The sequence below is a fragment of the Natator depressus genome, chromosome 2 (genome assembly GCF_965152275.1).
Source record: "Natator depressus isolate rNatDep1 chromosome 2, rNatDep2.hap1, whole genome shotgun sequence".
Lineage (NCBI taxonomy): Eukaryota > Metazoa > Chordata > Testudines > Cheloniidae > Natator > Natator depressus.
In genome coordinates, this window is record NC_134235.1 from 67,342,154 (window position 1) to 67,365,127 (window position 22,974).

At 41.1% G+C, this 22,974-nt stretch overlaps 1 protein-coding gene across 1 annotated transcript in view; it reads right to left on the reverse strand.

Moving 5' to 3' along the window:
- Window positions 1-22,974, reverse strand: part of RP1 (RP1 axonemal microtubule associated) — a 268,493-nt gene that overhangs the window by 146,834 nt on the left and 98,685 nt on the right. The window contains exons 23-25 of the mRNA XM_074944372.1: window positions 19,334-19,392; window positions 18,980-19,024; window positions 15,053-15,216 (exon numbers count right to left, since the gene is read on the reverse strand). Of these exons, the coding sequence (XP_074800473.1) occupies window positions 15,053-15,216; window positions 18,980-19,024; window positions 19,334-19,392 (268 nt within the window). The remainder of the gene's footprint in view (window positions 1-15,052; window positions 15,217-18,979; window positions 19,025-19,333; window positions 19,393-22,974) is intronic.

The following is a 22,974-nucleotide window of genomic DNA, read 5'->3' on the forward strand; positions in this document are numbered from 1 at the left end:
AGCAAAAGAAAAGGCCAGAGCAACTTGAAAAACCTGAAAAAACAGAAACTAGCTTAGAAGCAGTAAATAGATACAGCATGACTGCTAAAAGTAATTATAATAAAACCCCTGAGACATTGAGGCACAAGTCCCAGGCTAACAGCAAAACCTTTCAGACTAAATACACAAGAAGTGGAAAAATTCATAGCTCAGGAGATGAGTGTTGAGCCAAAGGTGCAAGAAGTAGTAAGCGCACAAAATATGGACATTTTGTAGCTATTTGCTGCACTAAAGAAGTCAGGGTACTACTGACTACTGCAGATAATCAAGAACCATTGTTTCTGGGACTTATCACATGGGATGACAGAGAGCCTGCCTGGAGAGTTAAACTGAATATTCATGGAAAGTCTATTGACTTTAAAATTGACTCAGGAGCTGACAGACATATCAGAACTGACATGTAATCACCTTCAACCCCTTCCAGAGCTGAAGTCACCTGACACAGTCCCAACTATCCCCGGAAGTATTCTAAACTGTATGGGCCAGTTCACTGCAGGAACTAATTATAAAGACAAAAGCTTTGCATTCAGAGTGTCTGTGATCAAAGGATCAAAAACCAACAACATTCTCAGCCACAGAGTAGTAGCCATGATTGGCCTAGTGAGAATAGTGGAAGAAATCAGATGGAATATTTGGTGACATTGGACTTTTTAAAGGAGATCCAGTACAAATAACCTTAACAGGCAATAGAACTTGCAGGATTCCTATCCCTTTGCTTCATAAAGTGGATGCTGAGTTAAAGAGAAAGGAACAGACTCTGCCAATTATTGGCATAATTGAGAAAATGTCTGAGCCAACAACATGGTACTGGTTATAATGAAAAACGGAAAAATACAAATCTGTATGAATCTTAAAAGACCTAATGAAACAGCTGAGAAAGAAAAATATATCTTCCCAACACTGGATAAATTCCTCCCCAACATGAAAGGAGCTACAGTATACACCACATTGGATGCCTTGAGAGCATTCTGGTACCAAAGAGAGTGCTAAATTGACTACATTTAACACACACTTTGGAAGATTTTGCTTTCAAAGATTACCTTTTGGGATTACCAGTGCACCTGAAATTTTCCAAAGAAAGATGGGAGAACTGTTAATGAACACAAATGGAGTTTAGTTTTCAGAGACGATATTTTGATATATGAGTCATTGATGGAAGAACACACCAAAACCCTCAACAAAGTTCTAAGCGTAATCAGTCAGTCCAGACTAAAGCTAAACAAGGAAATGTGCATCAAGTTTTTGGGACAGACAATAAACAAAGATGGAATCAGTCCTCGCCCTGAAAAAATAAAAGCAATTCGAGAATTGACTGCAGCAAACAAATCTACCAAAAATGAGACACGTACTGCAGATGGTAAATTACTTTGGTTGATACCTACAAGATCTTTCTACAGTCACAAAACCACTCAGAGAAGTGTTAAAGTCCAACACATCTTGGCTAGGGAGCCAAATCAAGAAATTGCCTTCAAAAAAGGTAAGCAACTCAGTGGCTCCAATTCTCAAGTACTATGATGTGAACAAACCCACCATGGTCTATGTGGATGTAAGCGGCTATGGCCAATTGGTACACTGGATCTGAGTGGAAGTCTGTTGCATTTTGCTCTTGCACACTCACAGAAGCAGAAAAATTATATGCACAGATTGAAAAGGAGTGCCTGGCAAGAACATGGGCATATGAGAACTTGTACAGATACCTGTGTAGACTGGATTCATTTACACAGGTAACCGGCCATAAATCATTTGTAACCCTAATCAATGGAAAAGACCTGGGGCAAGTACTGGTGAGATGCCAATATCTTTTGATGAGGTTAATGAGATTTAACCCAGCTGCTAAATATGTTCCTGGAAAAAATCTAATAGTAGCAGAAACTCTGTCATGGAGCTCAGCATCACACTCAACTACCCGTGAGCTCCAAGATGAGGTAGCTTACATGGATGCTGTGGAGGCATACAAATCAGTGTCCGAAAAGAGACTACACCAGCTACAACAAGTAACCCCCACAGAAATGCAACTTTTAAAAGTTCTAATTTACATTAGGGCCAGCTGGTCCAAGTATCCAGAGGATACTAAGGAAGTGACAAGAGATTATTTTGTGGTATGTGGACAATTAAATGAGTCAAATGGACTCATAACTACAGGCAACTGCATCATTATCCAAACACAGTGAGAGGAGAATCCTAAACCTCCATTCCTGAAGGACTCCCAGGACTAATTAAATGCAATGAATGGGCCAACCGGTCAGTGTGGTGGATGGGCATCACCAAGGACATAAAGAATAAAGTATCTGCAGGAGAATATTGCAGAACTAACAGACCAACACAACACAAAGAACCTTTGATAGCAACGCCTTTACCAGACAGACATTGGAAGAAACTAGCTGCAGATTTATGTGAATTCAGAGGACATCATTACCTGGTCATTGTGGGCTATTTTTCCAGGTATGCAGATTCCACAATGGAATTTAAGTCATTCCAAACAAAATATGATTTTGATCATATTACTAGCAGTCCACATTATCCACAAGTGAATGGAGAGGATGAGAGAGCTGTACAGACAGCCAAGGAACTCCTACAGCAGGAAGATCCATTCCTTGCTCTTCTGAGCTACACATTAGCATGGATAGTGGCTACTGGATATAGTCCAGCATAAATCCTGATAGGAAGACAGCTCAGAACTACTGCTCCAACTTTGGAAATGTAGCTGTCTCCAAAGTGGCCAGTCATGAAGAGAGTAGCCAAATCAGATAAAAAAGACAAAAAAAAGCTTATGAACATTTTTATAACAAACATCACTCAGTTAGAGAACTGCCAGATCTAGAACCTGATGACTATGTTTGTGTCAAACTGGATGAAGAAAAAGGAGAACCCAGCTGTTGTAAAGAAAAAGAATTCATTGCCCATATCATGTGATCAAGACCAACAGTGGAGAGTTCAGTAGAAAGCATTGACATCTACAGTTTATTCCTCAGAAAGAACAATCAACAGAGCAAACTCTACAGATGTAGGATGGAGAACAAGACGATGATGACTCAAAGGTTCCAAACTGACCAGAGATAATTGTTGCAGCTAATGGACAGAAAGATGACCAAGTTATGTGTTTGGGTTACATAATTAGAAAACTAGTATGATTTAGAGATACTTAGACTGATACAGATTGAAATTTAAAGATCATATGATAGTATAAAATTTGCAAATTATATGAATGAAAAGCTTAAAGGTTGAGATAAGATGTATCTGTATTGTAATGTTCAGACAGTAGGTGGCACCATGTGTAACATACCATACCTGAGCTGGTAACAGCCATAGCTGAAAGTGCGTTAAAGCAGTGGTTTTCAACCTGTGGTCTGCGGACACCTGTCTAAGACTATGTCTAAGACATAGTCCACAGACTATGTCTAAGATTTCCAAATAGTCTGCATCTCCATTTGAAATTTTTTAGTGGTCTGCAAATGAAAAAGTTGAAAACCAGTCCATTAAAGTATATTAAAGACAACATCTCTTGTATCTCTCTACATGAAGGAAGCTCTGTAGCTAGCCCAAATCTGGCACAGAAGCCTGACCTGTTAGTAGCAGCCCTGTAACCTACTGTGTATAAGGACTACATGGCACAATCTCCATATGGACTTCCTGTAGACTATCCAGTCAAGTTGAAGGTCTTGGTCTTCGTCCTCCAGGTGCTCAGCAGCCTAGGCCAAGCATATCTAAATTGCCACCTAAAGATTTGGGATGAAGCAACAACTCCACTCCCCAGGCACAATGGAACTTTCCACCACACAGATGAAGTTTGTCTAAGCAGGAGACAGAAAAAAAGTGATCCAGGAAACTACAGGCTTGTGAGTTTGACCTTAGTTGTATGCAAGGCCTTGGAACAAATTTTGAAAGAGAAAGTAGTTGAGGACATAGAGGTAAATGGTAATTGGGATGAAATACAACATGGTTTTACAAAAGGTAGATCGTGCCAGACCAACCTGATCTCCTTCTTTGAGAAGATAACTGATTTTTTTAGACAAAGGAAATGCAATAGATCTAATCTATTTGGATTTCAATAAGGCAGTTGAGTTCAGGTCCACATGGGAAATTATTAGTTAAATTGGAGAAGATGGGGATCAATATGAGAACTGAAAGGTGGATAAGGAGATGATTAAAGGGGAGATTATGAGCTTTCTCAGGTGCTGGTCCAAGACTGTGAAATGAACTCCCATGGGAACTAAGGCCCCTCAAAAAACCTCACCACCTTCCACTCAAGGTACAAGGTACACTCCTTCAATCTTGCCTTCTCTAATATAAAACAGAGCAGCATTCACATTTAAAGAAACAATCCTACCAAACCAAAATACTGCACATGCAATTCTTCCCCAGGAAGAGAATGAGAGAGAGAACAAACCACACATGACAGATGTTAGTAATGTCACTTAACACATTACTGGAAGGCACTCAGATACTACAGTGACGGAGAGGTATAAGAATAGAATAGAATAGAATAGAATAGAATAGAATAGAAAGCCAGCTAGGGAAAAGTGATACAAAAGCTGAAGACAACCATTGCATCCTTTGGGTCTCTGGGCTGGCAGCCAGAGGACAGGGAAGGCCTGGGTTCCCCTTCAGTGACACCTGAAACTCTGCATAGACGGGAAAAGGACTGACCAGGCCTTGAAAAGGGGACCACAGAGTCAGGCAGCCTGGAGAGGATTGGAAAAGAACTGTCGGGGGGCGGGGGGTCCTGAAACAACCACTGAGCCTGGGGAAAGAGCTGTGATCCAGCGAGAGGCAGGAAGAAGATTGTTTAGTTGTCACAGAGGTCTGGCTGAGGAGCGAAACTTGAAATCAAGCATTTGCAAGTTACCATACTAGCAAGAGAAGGCTGAAACCCCAGTCGGGGAACTATTCTACAGGAGAAACTGAAGCATGACAGTGTTTCATGCTGGAGGTTGACCTATATTCAATCACCTCATGTACTGAGGATAAATTAAGTTTTCTTTTTCCCCAGAGACCTCATAGGAGAGGTTTAGATGAGGTATTTTTAATGCTGTTCTCTCTGTGGGTCTGATTCTTGGAACTGATTAAACTATGCTTGGTTCAGAACTCAACTCATTTAAAACTAAATCAAGATGTTGAGAGCAAAATTAATCAAGCAACCAAAGGACATGAAAAGAAGAAATTCTTTAATTGCCTATACACCAGTGTTAGGAGCCAGGGTAACAAACAAGAAGAAATGGAATTGCTCATTTATAAGTACAAATTCGATCTAGTTGGTATTATGGAAACCCGGGGGGATGATTTGCATAACTGGAATGTTAAAATCAGTGGTTACATCTATTATTCCCCTCTACTCGGCACTGGTGAGGCCACAACTGCAGTATTGCATCCAGTTTTGGTCCCCTCACTACAGAAGGGATGTGGACAAATTGGAGAGAGTCCAGCAGAGGGCAAAGAAAATGATGAGGGGGCTGGGGCAGATGACTTACGAGGAGAGGCTGAGGGAACTGAGGTTATTTTAATCTACAGAAGAGAAGAGTGAGGGGAGATTTGATAGCAGCCTTCAACTACCTGAAGTGGGGTTCCAAAGAGGATGGTGCTCGGCTGTTCTCAGTGGTTGCAGATTAGCGAACAAAGAGCAATGGTCTCAAGTTGCAGTTGGGGAGGTCTAGGTTGGATATTAGGAAACACTATTTCACTAGGAGGGTAGTGAAGCACTGGAAAGGGTTACCGAGGGAGGTGCTGGAATCTCCATCCTTAGAGGTTTTTAAAGCCCAGCTTGACAAAGCCCTGGATGGGATGATTTACTGGGTGTTGGTCCTGCATTGAGCAGGGGATTGGACTAGATGATCTCCTGAGGTCTCTTCCAACCCTAATATTCCATGATTCTATTATTTTATTTAGGAAAGACTGAGCAGGCAAAAGGGGATGAGGAGTGACACTCCAGGTCAAAAATGGCATTATTTATTTCCAAGTCACTGATAACATGGAAGATTATCTTGAATGCTGACAGATCAATGTCCTAACAAATAAAGCACAAGTTGGGATGTAAGCAAGTGGCCTTCTCCCAGGTGCCCTCTTGTGGCCTCAGGGAAGCCCTGCAAATAGATTCATAGATATTTAGGTCAGAAGCGACCATTATGATCATCTAGTCTGACCTCCTGCACAACGCAGGCCACGGAATTTCACCCACCACTCCTACAAAAAAACCTCACACCTATATCTGTGCTATTGAAGTCCTCAAATCATAGTTTAAAGACTTCAAGGAGCAGAGAATCCTCCAGCAAGTGACCCGTGCCCCACGCTACAGAGGAAGGCGAAAAACCTCCAGGGCCTCTTCCAATCTGCCCTGGAGGAAAATTCCTTCCTGACCCCAAATATGGCGATCAGCTAAACCCTGAGCATATGGGCAAGATTCATCAGCCAGATACTACAGAAAATTATTTCCTGGGTAACTCGGATCTCACCCCATCTAATAGCCCATCACAGGCCATTGGGTCTATTTACCATGAATATTTAATTACCAAAACCATGTTATCCCATCCTACCATCTCCTCCATAAACTTATTGAGTTTAATCTTAAAGCCAGATAGATCTTTTGCCCCCACTGCTTCCCTTGGAAAGCTATTCCAAAACTTCACTCCTCTGATGGTTAAAAACCTTTGTCTAATTTCTAGTCTAAATTTCCTAGTGGCCAGTTTATATCCATTTGTTCTTGTATCCACATTGATACTGAGCTTAAATAATTCCTCTCCCTCTCCGGTATTTACCCCTCTGATATATTTATAGAGAGCAATCATATCTCCCCTCAACCTTCTTTTAGTTAGGCTAAACAAGCCAAGCTCCTTGAGTCTCCTTTCGTAAGACAAGTTTTCCATTCCTCGGATCATCCTAGTAGCCCTTCTCTGTATCTGTTCCAGTTTGAATTCATCCTTCTTAAACATGGGAGACCAGAACTGCACACAGTATTCCAGGTGAGGTCTCACCAGTGCCTTGCATAACGGTACTAAAACCTCCTTATCCCTACTGGAAATACCTCTCCTGATGCATCCCAAGACCGCATTAGCTTTTTTCACAGCCATATCACATTGGTGGCTCATAGTCATCCTATGATCAACCAATACTCCAAGGTCCTTTTCCTCCTCCATTACTTCTAATTGATGCGTCCCTAGCTTATAACTAAAATTCTTGTTATTAATCCCTAAATGCATGACCTTACACTTTTCACTATTAAATTTCATCCTATTACTATTACTCCAGTTTACAAGGTCATCCAGATCCTCCTGTAGGGTATCCCTGTCCTTCTCTAAATTGGCAATACCTCCCAGCTTTGTATCATCCGCAAACTTTATTAGCACACTCCCACTTTTTGTGCCAAGGTCAGTAATAAAAAGATTAAATAAGATTGGTCCCAAAACCGATCCTTGAGGAACTCCACTGGTAACCTCCCTCCAGCCTGACAGTTCACCTTTCAGTAGGACCCGTTGTAGTCTCCCCTTTAACCAATTCCTTATCCACCTTTCAATTTTCCTATTGATCCCCATCTTATCTAATTTAACTAATAATTCCCCATGTGGCACGGTATCAAATGCCTTACTAAAATCTAGGTAAATTAGATCCACTGCGTTTCTTTTGTCTAAAAAATCTGTTACTTTCTCAAAGAAGGAGATCAGGTTGGTTTGGCACGATCTACCTTTTGTAAAACCATGTTGTATTTTGCCCCATTTACCATTGGCCACTTGCCTCAGTTTCCCTCTTGGGTCCCCAGTAACTCCATGTAAGGAGGCACCAGTGGTTAAGTCCCTCTGCTGCTCCTCCTTCCTTCAGCCCTCTCTGGCCCTTGACTCCTGCTCTCCAGCTTAGAGCCAGCAAGCATCACCTTCTGCTGCTCCTCTTGCCTTCAGACCTCTCCCAGGAAAAACCTTCCATCTCTGGAAGTTCTCTTCTTCTGCCCTTCTCCTGTCTGACTCAGTCTCCTCTGACTCCTTACATCTCTTTCTCACCAGGTCTCTTATAACCCTGAGGTGCTGCTCTGCCCTCTTAATTGACCCAACTGGTTGCTCCTGGACTGGAACAGGAGAGCTGAATCCAGTTTCATTGAATGGGTCAGCTACTCTGTTGCATGGAGTATTAGTTGGTGTCTGCTACAAACCACCAAATGACACTAGGGAACAGAACGACCGGCTTTTTATGCACCTATCTGTAATGTGTAGGGAAAAAAAGTGGTGTGATCACAGGGCACTTCAATATGAGTGTCATATGCTGAAGGTATCATGCTGTCAGTACTAAAACATCCTTGGAATTTCTAAATATGATAGATGATAATTTCCTATCAAAAAATATTGCATCCAACATGGGAGAATTCTTTATTAGAGCTTGTCTTTACACATAAAGAGGAACAGATCACAGAACTAAGAATTAATGGTAGCTTAAGTACGAGTGATCATGGCTTGATCACATTTATAATGTGCAAACAGTATAAAGTCCAGCCCAGTGACATACATAGTTGGTGCTGTAAAAGGGTCAATTTCATAAAGCTGAAAACAATTAGGAGCCAAATCAGCTGGGAGCAAGAATTTCATCAGAAAAATGTAAATGATAATTGGCAATTGTTTAAGAACACTTTCCTAGATGCCCCAAAAGCCACTATCCTACAATCTAGAAAGAAGGCCATATTGATTTTTTAAAATTGTGTAGAAGGGAAGTGAAGGCAGCTATAAAAAATATAAATAATAATATATAACAAATGGAAGGAAAAGGAATTAGATTGTAATGAATATAAATCAGAAGTTTGGAATTGTAGAGAATTGATAAGGGAAGCAAGGAGAAATCTAAGGCCAGCAGAGTTCAGGACAATAAGGAGGAGGTTTTAAGTATATTAGGAACAAAAAGAAACCTAACAATGCTATTGGTCCATTACTAGATAAAAGGATAGAATTATCCAAAATAATATAGAAAAAATAGAAATGTTAATTAAATATTTCTGTTCTGTGTTTGGAAAAAGAACAGATGATATAATCATATCATATATGATAACACTCTTTCCATTCCACTAGCATCTCAGGAAGATGTTAAATGGAAGCTACCAAAGATAGACATTTTTAAATCGGGACATCCTTGAGTTTTAAAAAAGCTATCTGAGGAGCTCACTGGACTATTCATGTTGTTTTTTATTAAGTCTTGGAACACTGGAGAAGTTCCAGAATAGTAAAAAGAAAGCTAATGTTGTGCCAATATTTAAAAAGGGTAAATGGAATGACCTGGTAGTTATAGACCTGTGAGTGTGATATCAATCCTGGGCAAGATAATGGAGGAGCTGATATGGGTTCAGTTAATAAAGAATTAAAGGAAGGTAATATAATTAATGCCAATCATCATGGGTTTATGGAAAATAGATCCTGTCAAACTGACTTGATATGTTTTTTTAAAATTAGATTACAAGTTTGGCTATAAAGGTAATAATGTTGATGTATTATTCTTAGACTTTTATAAGACATTTAACTTGGAACTTTTGATTAAAAAACTCAAACAATATAAAATTAACATGGCACACACCAAATGGATTGAAAGCTTGCTAACTGTCTCAAAATGTCATTGTAAATGGGGAAACACCATTGAGCAGGTATGTTTCTAGTGGGGTCCCACAAGGATCAGTTTTTGGCCCCTGGCTTGTTAACATTTTTATCAATGACCTGGAATAAAATATAAAATCATCACTGATAAAGTCTGTGGATGACACAAAAATTGGGGGAGTGGTAAATAATGAAGAGAGGTCACTGATACAAAGCAATCCGGATCACTTGGTAAGCTGGGTGCAGGCAAACAAGATGCGTTTTAATATGGCTAAATGTAAATGTATACATTAGGAAAAAAGAATGTAGGCTATATTTACAGTATGGGGTAGTCTATCCTGGGAAGAAGTGACTCTGAAAAAGAGTTGGGGATCATGGTGGATAATCAGCTACACATGACTTTGTGGCCAAAAGGGCTAATGCGTGTGTGACACTCTGGCCAAAAGGGCTAATAAGACACAGGAGAATCTTAAGTAGAAGGAAAGAGGTTATTTTACCTCTGTATTTGGTCGTGGTGTCACTGCAGCTGGAATACTGTGTCCCGTTCTGGTGTCCACAATTCAAGAAGGATGTTGATAAATTGGAGAGGGTTCAGAGCAGAACCAGGAGGATGATTAGAGGATTAGAAACCATGCATAATAGTGAGAGACTCAAGAAGCTCAATCTATTTAGTTTAACAAAGAGAAAGTTAGGGAGTGACTTGATTACAGTCAATAAGAATCTACTTGGGGAACAAATATTTGAAAATGGGCTCTTCAGTCTAGAGAACAGTATAACACGATCCAATGGCTGGAAATTGAGGCTAGACACATTTAGGTAAATAAGGCATAATTTTTAACAGAGTGGGCAATTAACCATCAGAACAATTTACCAAGGGTAATGGTGGATTCTCCATCACTGGCCATTTTGAAATCAAGACTGGATGTTTTTCTAAAAGATCTGCTTTAGGCATTTTTTCAGGGAAGTTCTATGGCCTGTGTTACACAGGTGGTCAGACTAGATGATCACAATCACCCCTTCCAGCCTTGGAATTTATGAAGCCATGAACTAGAGGAGATAGCTTTATGCCACCTTTACATCCCCTGATCTTGGCTGGGGATATAGTTCAGCTGGCTAGACTTGTTAGAGCCTCAGGGATGCCCTAAGTTGTATCCAACTGTCCTGGGACCTAAAATGTCATTTTGGCAACCAGGGATAGCTGGAGCACAGAACTGCTCAAGTCATGTCCTATCTGCTGTCCCTGAGTGCTTGGAAGTATGTGGCATAGAGCTGGTATATTGGATTGATATCATTTTGGGGGTTGCCCCATTCTGGAGGAATACTCAGCTAGCTGGTTAGAGAACCAGAGGGTTAACTCAAGCTGCTAACCTTAGTTAAAAGCCAACGTGCCATGTTTTCACTGCTATTTCTAATCCTTTTTCCCAATGCAGACATATCCTTAGATCTGATCTACTAATAGCTGATTGAGTCTTTTCTCTTTTGAATCATCCCCATAGGAATATACAGTTACTTAAACAGAATGCAACCAAAATGAAAAATTAACAAATAAACATAGCACTATAATTCAGTGTGCAGTGCAATAAAATATAATGTGCACTTTATGGAAAGAATAATATCATTTACCAATAAATCACTAATAATTGAAAGGGAACAGACAAATTTTAATACTTTGCTACAATACCGTCATACTAACAATATATTCATTAAGTTTTATGATCAAGAGTCTTTGCAAGTATTGGGAAAGGCCCCACAACAGATTTGTGCTTATTTCTAAAATCAGGCACTTTGCCACAATAGACTGTGACAGTGTTTCAAACAGGCTCTTCAGAGAAAATCAAAGGACTCTAACTACTGCAAATGGAGAGAGATGCAGTACTGTCAGTTAGAGAGGGGGCCCATGCCACAAAATTCAGATCAGGATTTGATCCAGATTTCTCAGTTCTCCCCCCAAATTTTGAGGTTTTGTGATAAGGGGATTCAGGTGGGCTTGTTATAAACAGAGTCCCTAATTGTGAAATACAAAGCACAGATTTTAAGTCACCAAAGTTCATGCGTTCTTATTCATATTAATCTTTTTCTTAATTATTATTTTAATGATGTGCCCAGCACCATAAAGGCTAATGCTGCCCCAAAGAGCTTGCCATCTAATATTCTGACAGAAGAGGCCTGGGGAAACCCTTAGTAAGCAACAGCCAGATTCTGCCACGGTTAGTAACATTTAGGGGTGCCTTACTCTGCGAGCAGACCTATTGGACTAGAATCTCAGCCGGTGTAAAACAGTGCTGCCCCACTGAAGTCAACGTTGCTAAGGGTGGAAGAATCTGTCTCTAAGTCTGTGTGCTCATTCCACAGTGAACTAATAAAGCCTGGGAGATTATAGCTAACTTGCAACAAAGGTAATAGCTAATGTTCCTCTGGCCATTTCTCTTTGGAAGGGGGAAGGGGATAGAGTGCCATAACCAAACACTAGAAGAAATCACACAGAGAAATCACACAGCAGAATATGAGGAAGCATCATCATGTATCATAGGGCTAGCTCTTAAATATAATTTACAATACAATAAAAGTTTAGTTGCTCAAGACATTGCCAGGATCAGTATTTTGGAAAACAGTTTGGATACTGTGGAGGTAGCAGAAGTGAACAGGGGAAACCAGATTAAAATTTTGAAACAAGCTGTAAGCCCTTGGCAAAGCAACGTTCTTTATTAGAGAAAAATGTGATTCTCCACAGAATAATCATTCACTGAAAATCATGCATGAATAATGCGAAAGGCAGAAAACCATCCCCAAGAAGTAGTATAGCCTCTTTCAGCCCATGGGGAAATTATCAGAACCACTCAGGGAAAACCTATTCTTGTAGAATAAAGCATACCAGGTAGGGCAGATATTGCAACAGTAAATCTTCCCATCGGCCTATGCTTGGAAAGAAAAGCACTAGACAGCTACTTCCAATGTGGTGCAGCCAGTAAACAGCTACTTTGTGAGCCCAGAACCTTAGAATCCAGCCAGAAACAAGGATGTTCCCCATCACAAGACAATAAACTATCTCCATCAAATTTCTTCTGCTGCAATTACATTGTTAATATGTTAGGGAAAGATCCTTGCCATACTTTACACCTGTAAAGTGAAATACACACCCACAACCTGATTTTGATCTCTCTTATAGAGCTGGGCAGGAAATATTTTCCCCATCCCGTGAATATTTTCGAGAGTTCAAAATTTCCTCCCATCTTGAATCAGGACAAAAACTCAAAATCTCAAAAATATTCATGAACTGCTCTACTCACTTACACCAGTGTAAATCAGAAATAAGTGGAGCTGGCCCACTGTGTAAAGCCCATGTAATTAGGCTTCATATAAATCAATAAAGTCTTGGTTACAGATTTCTCAGAAAAGATTTTGATTTTAGTTACCTTTGGACTTCACTCCCCTTTTTTCCCCCATGTTTGCTTTCTTTGATGTTCTTGAATACTTGCTGTGTTGGCTTTAGAGAGAATGTTCAGATACTCCACAAACTGCACTAGTGTATATGAAGTTAACGTTACTATCTGTGAGCTTATAATTATAATCTTGATTATTGTGAGGATTGTTCTTTTCTATTTCGGAGTCTGGCTCAGCTTTTTTATTTCATCTCATTCTCTTTTTGTGGGACTTATGGCCAATTTCCCTGCCACACCTTGTTGCAGCAACTGTGACTAAGGTACATTAGAAAACAGATGATATTTTATTGTCCTTCTGCAGGACATGTGTGTATTGTGTTTTTTCCATTAAGTTTAATGATACATTCTTATGGTTTTCTGTAAAAATCAGTAACATGGTTTATAAAAACAAAAAACAAAAACAAAAGCCCCACTACAACCCCAAAACAGATATTAATGCTATATAAGTTCAGATGCAAGTTAAATGGCCTTCAGAGACCACATATAGTAAATTCTAAATGAGGGATGAAATCCTGGCCCCACAGAAATCAACAGGAGTTTTGTCATTTACAACAGTGGGGTCAGGATTCCCTTAAAGATATTTAATGGATGAAACAACCTATGTGTAAAAAATAGCAGTAGGTAACATCCTACTTTCCAACAACTCCACAGCTTTTTGTGCTAGTAACAACTGACACTAAATTATTATAGAATGTTCTTAGAATAAAGCACGATAGGTGGATGCCTTGCAATACTGAAAAATACGAATACATTGATTATCATGCGCATTATAAAGAGAGGTTTCAAAGAGGGATGGGCTATTACCAGCAGGAGAGTGAGTTTGTATGTGTGTCTGTGGGGGGGGAGAAGGGTGAGAAAACCTGGATTTGTGCTGGAAATGGCCCTCCCTGATGATCACTTTAGATAAGCTGTTACCAGCTGGACAGTGGGGTGGGAGGAAGTTTTGTTTCATGGTCTCTGTGTGTATATAATGTCTTCTGCAGTTTCCACGATATGCTATGCATCCGATGAAGTGAGCTGTAGCTCACGATAGCTCATGCTCAAATAAACTGGTTAGTCTCTAAGGTGCCACAAGTACTCCTTTTCTTTTTTCTTTTTGCATTAGTTAAGTTTGCACTTCAAACTGGAACGCGCAAGATATAATTCACAAAGAAACCACCTCCTATTGCTATGTGACTGGAAGTGATTCTCCATCATCTGCTTCCTGTGCTTTATCCTACGTTGACCTAAGTAACATACTGTGGACTAGGTGATGTTAGGCACAACCCTGATATGGGCTCCTGTGTAACTGCACCACCCCAAAGAGAGGCCCTGTGGAAGCACTGTGTCCCTGAGACACCCTCGGAGTCACAATTCCTTCCCTTCCTTCCTCATTGCTCCTGGGGTGTAGTCAATGCCTGCTGGCTTTTACCAGCAGCAAATTAGCACACACACCACTCTGGCTCACCTGGGGGCTTGGCACTAAGCTCTGCCCATTCCCCACTCCTCCCTGACCACCAACTCCAAAGAGAGACTAAGAAGGCATACAGGTGCTTACTTTTGTGACCCAAGGTCCAGGTAGCTCATGTAGGAGTACTGGGTATAAGGTGGGGAGAGCAACTCTTACTCCCCTTAAAGCCTGTGCAGCACAAGCCATAATCTAGCCCTACCTTATTAATATGACACCCAAGGAAAGGAAATGATTTTCTGCCTTGCACATGAACTCTGCCAATTTAAAATTAGAATTTTAGCCACAGGAAGCTAGTTTCTAGAGCCAGAGGAAGCAAGTTCCAAGAATCTTCTGCTTGATGTGCTTTTCCCTGCACATGCTGACTTGGCTATCCCCATAAATATACGATGCCACCATTCTGCCAGGGAATTTTCATGCAGCATCCATGAACAATTCAGCAAAACAAAAACAAAACCAGTTTATGTACATGTTGCTTGAGTCCTCTTTATTAATATTATCCGCTGTTGAATAAACCCATTTTAAATATGTCTTGTAAGTAAATTCTCCAATGTTTATATAAAACAGTACTGTACCTTGAATGTATCTGCACTGTTGGGATTAAACAGCTGGTGCTTCCCAGATCCCAGAATAATAGGACCAGAAGACTTGTTTTCTCCATAAGCGTAAAAGGACACTGTTGCTGTTGTGCCAGCTATTTGGAAGCCCCCAGTGACTACAGTAATCTTCCAGTCTCCTTCTGCAGAGTAAAAATAAAATGGAAACACTTTTATCAGAGTAACTGCTATGTGGCTGGGAAGCTGCCTACTGCAAATCATGCATGACCAAGTCCAGGGGACTGTAACTATTGTGCACCTGAGAAGCAATGGTATTCAGAGACATGCTGGCTGAATTGCAAAATAATGTTGGAAATTCAGGTTCAGCTTGGATAAGGATCCAACAGCTCAGATGCTTATCTTGGCCGCTTCTCAAGTCTGCAAAGTTAGGCTGGAAATCTCATGAGAACTGGCTGCTCTCTTGAGATTTCTGGCAATTTCCCACTTGAAGCATCTGTGATGGATGCAGGGGGATCCTTTCCTGCGGTATTTGGGTCACAATCCTCCTGGCTGCTGCCCATAAATTCCGTAGGAACAAAAAGTATCAGAACATTTCAAAACCTTTACAAATATTTGAATTAAGTCAACATTATCCTCATCTTGTCTCCTTATCCCTGCCCAAATATTAGTGCGTCATGTAACCAAGCACGCTAGTTGCCAGAGGAAAAGTGTGGGATTGAGATCATTTGTGAGTGGATCTCTGTGTCAAAGGAAAGGTCCAACAAAAGTTTGTGAACCACTGATATAAGGCATCCCTGATCTCTGTATACTTTAATGCCATTTCTTCTGCAATACACTGCATACATGTTACATAAATATCTGCAATCGGCTTAATACAAATCTCATTAAGAAGATCAGTTCACAAAAAGAAATTGTGCTTCTACATCTGAGAAGCAGGAATCATGAGCTCTCTGCCATTTCTTTTATTGTGGTTTTTTCCCTGTGTGTGCAACAGGTTCCACCTAGTGACTTTAATTCATTTTGGAGAAAGCAAAACAGTTTGGAGAAAACAAAATAAAATCCTAGCCCACAGACTTGTTGTAGATAAATGCCACAGTATATACTGCAGTTGTATTAATAAAAAGCCTTGGGTTTGTTAATTGCCACATGAGTCAAGACTCAGGAATCAGACAGAAATGCTTTTTCTTGGGCCATGTTTCTACTGCTTCCTCAGGGAGGAGTTGGGATAGGCAGTGTGATCTCCTGTTTTCCGTGCCGGTAAGGGCTGGGTTCCCACTGAAAATGATACAGCAAGTTTCTGTGGGGAATAAGGACCTCATGGGAGATTTTCAAACACACGGGGGCAGCTAAAGACCCATTTCCCATTGAAAGGCAATGGGAGTTGGGCAGCTAACTAACTCCCCTTCGTGACTTTGAAAATTTCCCCCCTCATGTCAATTTCTAGAGACCCACTTTCCTAGAAAAGGAACCACATTTACAGGCGGCAGGAGATACATTCACCTCCATTGGAGGAAGGATTACCCCAAAAATACTGAAGGTAGAAGCATTAAAGAGGTGAAAAGGTGGATTCTGAAGGACTACCGACTCCAACACTGGAGTCTCATCACTTAACAGATAACATAACAAATAAAGAACATTATTGACAAGATATAAAATGCAGCATGTTGTACCTTAGTTCAAATTCTGAGTTCCAAAATTCTGTGGAAAGACACTGCAGTGCTAAATTTTAAATGTGCTAAAAAAATATTTTTTTGCCTAGATTTCTATGTTGCCTCAATTATAGTGTCCCAAAAGTCTTTCCTCCTACATTCTAAAGACTGTTCATCATGTTAGTATGATGTTAGTAAGAACTTTCTCCTAAAATCTATTTAAATGGTGTGGGAGTGTTGTGCTTGGGTTTGGGAGTTTGGGGGGCGGGAGGGGATGAGGGGCAGTTATGATCCTCAATCTGTGTCCTTAAGGCAGAAGGTGCAGTCCCGAAGTATCATTATTAGTGCTCTCAAGTCTGGACATTCTGCCTAGCTTTGGGAAACGCAGGGGAGACATCCCTAAAGGAACCCTTTACAAGTAGAAATGGGCCCAAGCAGTGAAGTTCAGCTATGCCTCCTGAGCTGAAACTCTCGAAAGATAGGGATATTTGGATTCAGGTTTAAATTTGGACTGTTATGCAGTATGGGGCCATCACTGAAGTCCAAATCCTAATCTCAACCAGGTGTGAATTTTCCCGGAGGCATGCTGGGGGTCTTGGTTTGCACCCATCTTGCTTGCACTGAACTCCTAAAAGTTTTGAAATGTGATTTGTTGTTTGGTATAAGAAGAGATGCAGAAGTAAAAGGAGTGTGTGGCAGTGGAGAAGACAGTAATAAAGACAGACAAGGAGAATGATACGGTGACATGTATGTATGGGATAAGGATCTCAAGAATTTCTAATCCCCACCTGGAACCAAGTGCGCTAACCACTGGGATGGGCTATAAAATCAGTCAGTTTCTCTCTCAATATTTCCTGTTGGAGCTGTTCCATTGTGTATAAATAATTGAGCATCCAACAGAACAGAGAGAGACTGACTCTATAGCCCAGTCTAACTTGGGATGTTGGAGTCCAGGTTCAAGTCCCTGCTCTGAATCAGGAACTTAAACCTGGGCCTTCCAAGCCCCAGGTAAGTACTCTAACCACTGGGCTAGTGGCATTCTAGGATTGGCTCATTTCTCATATAGCCTAGAACTGAGGATATTTTCATCAAAGCCAATAGGTATCCACAAAACATTTCCGTTTCAACAGAAAAAAAAAAGGTACTCAGATTTTTATCAACCAGCTCTACCAGTCAGCAAGATGGTGCTTCATTCTGGTTCTGGATCAGGGTCAAAATGCTAAACTCAGAGTGCTCTTTGCAGAGCCAAGCCTGTGATGTCCACTGAAAATAAGTGAACTGAATGCATCATGAGCTTAGAGCCCCACTCCCCATCATTCTTCTAGATGTAAGTGGCCATTGCTATATGCAGTGATTTTACTGCACAGTCAGACACACTTGGCTGAATTGATACAATGTAGTGTCCAGTTCTGTGGACGCAGGAAGGACTAGACAGAGTTCCTTCTAAAATTGACTAAAGGCTAGGAACTGGTTTGGTGGAACTATGGCAGTATTAATGAGGAAACCCCAGTACAGAGCCTGGTAACTGCATAGAAAATATTATTTCTGAGAAAGGCAATAAAAGGATTAAGGCAAAAGTAGTTGTTATTCAAAATAAAATTTATACAAGTAAAATGTGGATTTGAATATAATTTGTATAATAGATACAAATTTTATAATTAACGATTTGCCTTAGGGACACCACTTGAAAAGAGGTAGTTGAGTCTCAGTGGATATCTTGATTGCTACCATGAATTATGAACACATTTTAAAACTTTCTCCTGACATCTTCTAAATTGTTTCTCAAGCTGCAGCATAAAGTATTCCTTACAGCCGGGGGGAAAAGTTGTGTGTTATTCAGATATATGTAACGTAATTGTATCAGGACAGAAAAGTCAATCTGGACAAACAAGAAATTGCAGGTAGAATTGGAAAATGGAGAACTAATAGAAAGAGCTAATTATACATGGCCTTGGGTGACAAAAGCCACAGAGCCATGATGGAAAGATTAACTAAAGAAAGTAAAATTAAGAAGGATCATCATTAATTACCAGGAAAATTATAAATGCCCAGATAACCAGTGAAAGACCTCAAAATTATTGGCATGAAAAATGATAGAATAAGGAAAAGAATTTGCAAATAGCACCGTTGAAGTGATTTATCATTTAAATCAAAATGAAGAGTTCATGGCTTAGTCAAATTGTGTATTGTAATTAAAATTTTAAAAGCAAATAAATAGGCAAAAAATGTGCAAGGCAGGTAGTTCTGAAACAGAGACACTCTTGATTAGAATACAGAAAGCAGCAGCAGGATTTACCATTTGCTTCATCTTGCATTTTCAGCTGACGATTTATTTGCAGTTCTGCCAAAAATAAAATATGAAGTGCAGTTAATAATAGACCTGGCTGGTTACATTAAGAAAAGGTGGAGGGAAAGATAGCATGATATTAACCCTTGGGCTCCTGCATAAGCAAATCGTCCCTCTCTCACCTCCTAATAAATATAATATAATATATAAACACACACATATATAAAAACTTGCCTGGGAAATGGAACTGGGGAAGCTGCAAAAGGGTTAAGGTTAAATTGTAAGTATAAATTCAGCACAAAGATTCTAAGCAAACCATACAAATTATTTATTTCATCTCCATAGTGTAACAATAACCCTTACCTTCCGGGTAGAGCTCAATTTCTGAGTGAATTATTCCCTGGGACATAAATGGAAGCCACCTGAGCATAAGCAAGCAAATAAGAAAGAAGATTGGAATCAATTTGTTCTTCATTGCATGTAACTGAATGATCGGAGGATTATTTTGAATGTTGAACATGAGTAGTAGCAGGGGCATTATCTCTTGAGCAGGTGCCTTATAGTTTGATACATAGTACAACTTCAGGCCTCGATCCTACAAAGGGACTGTGCAGGTTTAAGAGCCCTTGCTGACATTAACTGCACCTTTGCAGGATTGGGGCCTAAAGACAACATTCAAGATAGCAGAGAACTGGTGTGGAAAAAATAAGAGCCAGCTTCACCCACAACAGCTGAGTTAAAATCAAAGGCGTCTTATTTTAAAGAGCTGGGATAAGGACTGCCTACCCCATAACTCTAGCCTTGTTACCCCTCAAAGAGATAGTTATTTTTACTTAAAGGTAAACTCTCAGTCCCTGGACCAGAAGTGCATACAGTATTTGTTCCGTTTGAAGAAGAAGCCAACCTATGGAAAGCCCCATGACATGATGCCCCAGTATGGGAGTATCCACAGAGATAGTTGGTGCATATTAGAAGTTAGAGAAAACGAGCTGGAATTAGCTCAGTTTACTTATCCCTAATCAGGGGATGACAGAGGGCCATTAGTCTACTTTCATATACCACCATTTTACCCTGGTGCACAGCATTGGGTCTGTTTCTCATGTGCATTTATGGCTGTAACTATCAGGGTCCAGACAGCCCAAGGGGAGAACCGAAGGTTTAAACCCCCCAAATGAGCAGCTGAACCAACTGATTGCAGACTGTATTATTGTGCTATAAGCATACTGAGTAAGGCCTTTCATGCAAGCCTGGAATGTTCTGAACTTGATCGTCATTCTGAGATATGTGTACATACTGTGGTTATGAATCTATGTATTTATGCATATAGAAAACTGTGCTCATAACCACACCTACAATTTCAACTACACATCACAGCCCAGAGGGCACCTTCTAAGACAGGGATTTATATGACACCGGCTCCAAGCAACAACCCACTGTCTAGCCAGGAAAAGACAATGGAGTTAATGGAAAGTTGTCGAGACATCCTGGCTCTCAGGTAAGGGGGGGATTTCTTCACTCTGAATAAACATGAGTCATCATGGACTGAGAGAAAAAAAAGTAGACACAAGCCTGCTTGTAAAAGGCTTTTTCCAAGGTTTTCTGACAGTCACTTGGCAAGTGCTGTCCATGAAACACTGGATTCTATTACAGCTAGGGGTAGGCTGGGAAACTGTTCAAAGGCAATAGATAACTTGTATTAGAAAAGGGTTGCATCTTTATGTTTCTTTTCTGTGTCACCTGTATATGTTTGTTCTCCCTTACTACTTCATCTTTGAATCTATGGCTTTTCTATTACTTAAGCCTTTTTTTATCTTTACCGCAAACAGGTCTCTCATGTGCTAACTGTGTGGAGTGTGTGCCCCAAAGTAAACTGGTGCCTGGGGGGCGCTGCATTCATGCCTTGAGGGGGTGATGAACCAGAGGGAATTTGTCCAAGTGTCTGGGAATTAAGAACTTGGGAAGGATGGATTTGGGAAGGCCTGGGACTGAAAGAGTGTTGATGTCACCCTACAAGGAGTAACTTGGCTGGTGAGAGCCAGGGTGAGATCTTGGGTAAGCGGAACAGCACCAAGGTATCTAAGTACAGGGCAGGCAGTGACAGCGGCCCTTACTGGTCCGGTGGTCCCCAAAATGTCACAATGTCCCTTTACACTTCTCTGAGTACATGAGAATCAGGCACTAAGATTTCCATGAAACTACTCTTGATTTGCATGGGTGTGACAGAGAAGAACGAGGCCCAAAGCATTGTTCAATACTTTGGGGAGGAATGCTATGAAAAGTTAGGGAAATCCTGCAATAGATGAATAAGAAGTCCAAAGCTGAGCTTTAAAGATGAAGATAGAGGGCCAGATTCTGCCTTTTTTACTCCTGCAATCCCAGTGGAGTGCACTGGGTTGCACAGATGTACTTGAAGGCAGAATTTGGCCCAATCTTTTCAATAGGAAAAGACTGAACCAAGAGCGCTTTTGACACCCTAAACTTTGGGACCCACTTTGCCAACTTTTGTTTACTTCCTGCTCAGCAAAAATGAATATTTGTTTCTATGTAGATCCACTGTACAGCAGGCTTCTGGTTTGTTTACATAGTTTCAGTTTAGTGAACTCAATTAACCTCTAATGTGACCCTAACTTCCATGGAATTACACTGGGGATGAATTTAGCTGAATGGGGTCAAATCTGGATGCCTGTGCCAAACCCAATTAATCTGGGATTGTGCAGGGTGGTTCCAGAGAGGTCAAGTGGGGTGGAATCTTCCTCCACTCGCCTGTGTTCCTCCACTGTTCCAGCCTCAGAGCTGCAGCCACCACTGCCACTGTGTAACCCATGCCTGCTTGGTGTGGCACTCTGTCTCCCTCTAGAGGCAGCCAGACCAGCTAGAGCAGGGGTGGCCAACCTGAGCCTGAGAAGGAGCCAGAATTTACCAATGTTCATTGACAAAGAGCCACAGTAATACATCAACAACCCCCTATGAGCTCCCCCCAGCTCCCAGCGCCTCCCCCCATCAACAACCCTGCTGATCAGCGCCTCCCCATCCCGCCCCGATCAGCTGTTTCATGGCATGCAGGAGGCTCTGGGGGGAAGAGGGGAGGAGCGAGGGCATGGCAGGCTCAGGGGAGGGGGCGGGAAGGGGTGGAGTGGGGGCAGGGCCTATGGCAGAGTGAGCAGTGAGGAGTTGAGCACCCCCCCAGCACACTGGAAAGTTGGCACCTGTAGCTCCAGCCCTGGAGTCGGTGCCAATACAAGGAACTGCATATTAACTTCTAAAGAGCCACAGGTTAGCCACCCCTGAGCTAGAGACTGATTAACCTGCTAGAGTTTTGGCTAAGAGACTGCTGTCTTCTAGCTCATGCTAAAGAGGCTCATGCATTGATTCCCAGAGATCCCAGGTTTGATCCCGGCTACCAAAAGGTTGTTGGTGTTACAACTGTACACTCAAATGGTGGGAGGTGAGATTTAGTAGTGATATCCACAAAGTTGCAGGTGCATACCCCTCCCAACTCATGTCAAATCTCTCTTATGTGTCAGGGTAGAGGAAGCCCCTCTGATGCTCAACTGTGAGGTATACAGGATGTCTGCACTCCCTGCAGGGGTTCCCCTCCTCCCACATTCTGACAGCAGATCTGTCATAGTTCTGCTACCGATCAGGTGGTATATGCATGCTTGGTGTGTGCAAAACATTCTTTGCCTCATAGGAAACAAAAATGATTCAGCTGAAGGCACAAGAGAAAACGTTCAATTTCTCAAATCTTTTCTACCTGCCAGAAAATCAGAGCTGCATCTGGGTGTCTCATTCTATCTGTTTCCAAGCACCACATGTCAGTTTCACACCAAAGAATAGCATGAAACTGACAAAGAAAAGGAGCAAGGTCTGCAACAACAGGAATAGATGCTGAGATAACCAGAAATGATTAACAGTGGCACCTGAGGAAAAAGGTCAATTAACCCCCTGATAAATATCCAGCTCTTTATTTTCAGAAAACAGGAGCTTTGATTTAAAAGGGGAGA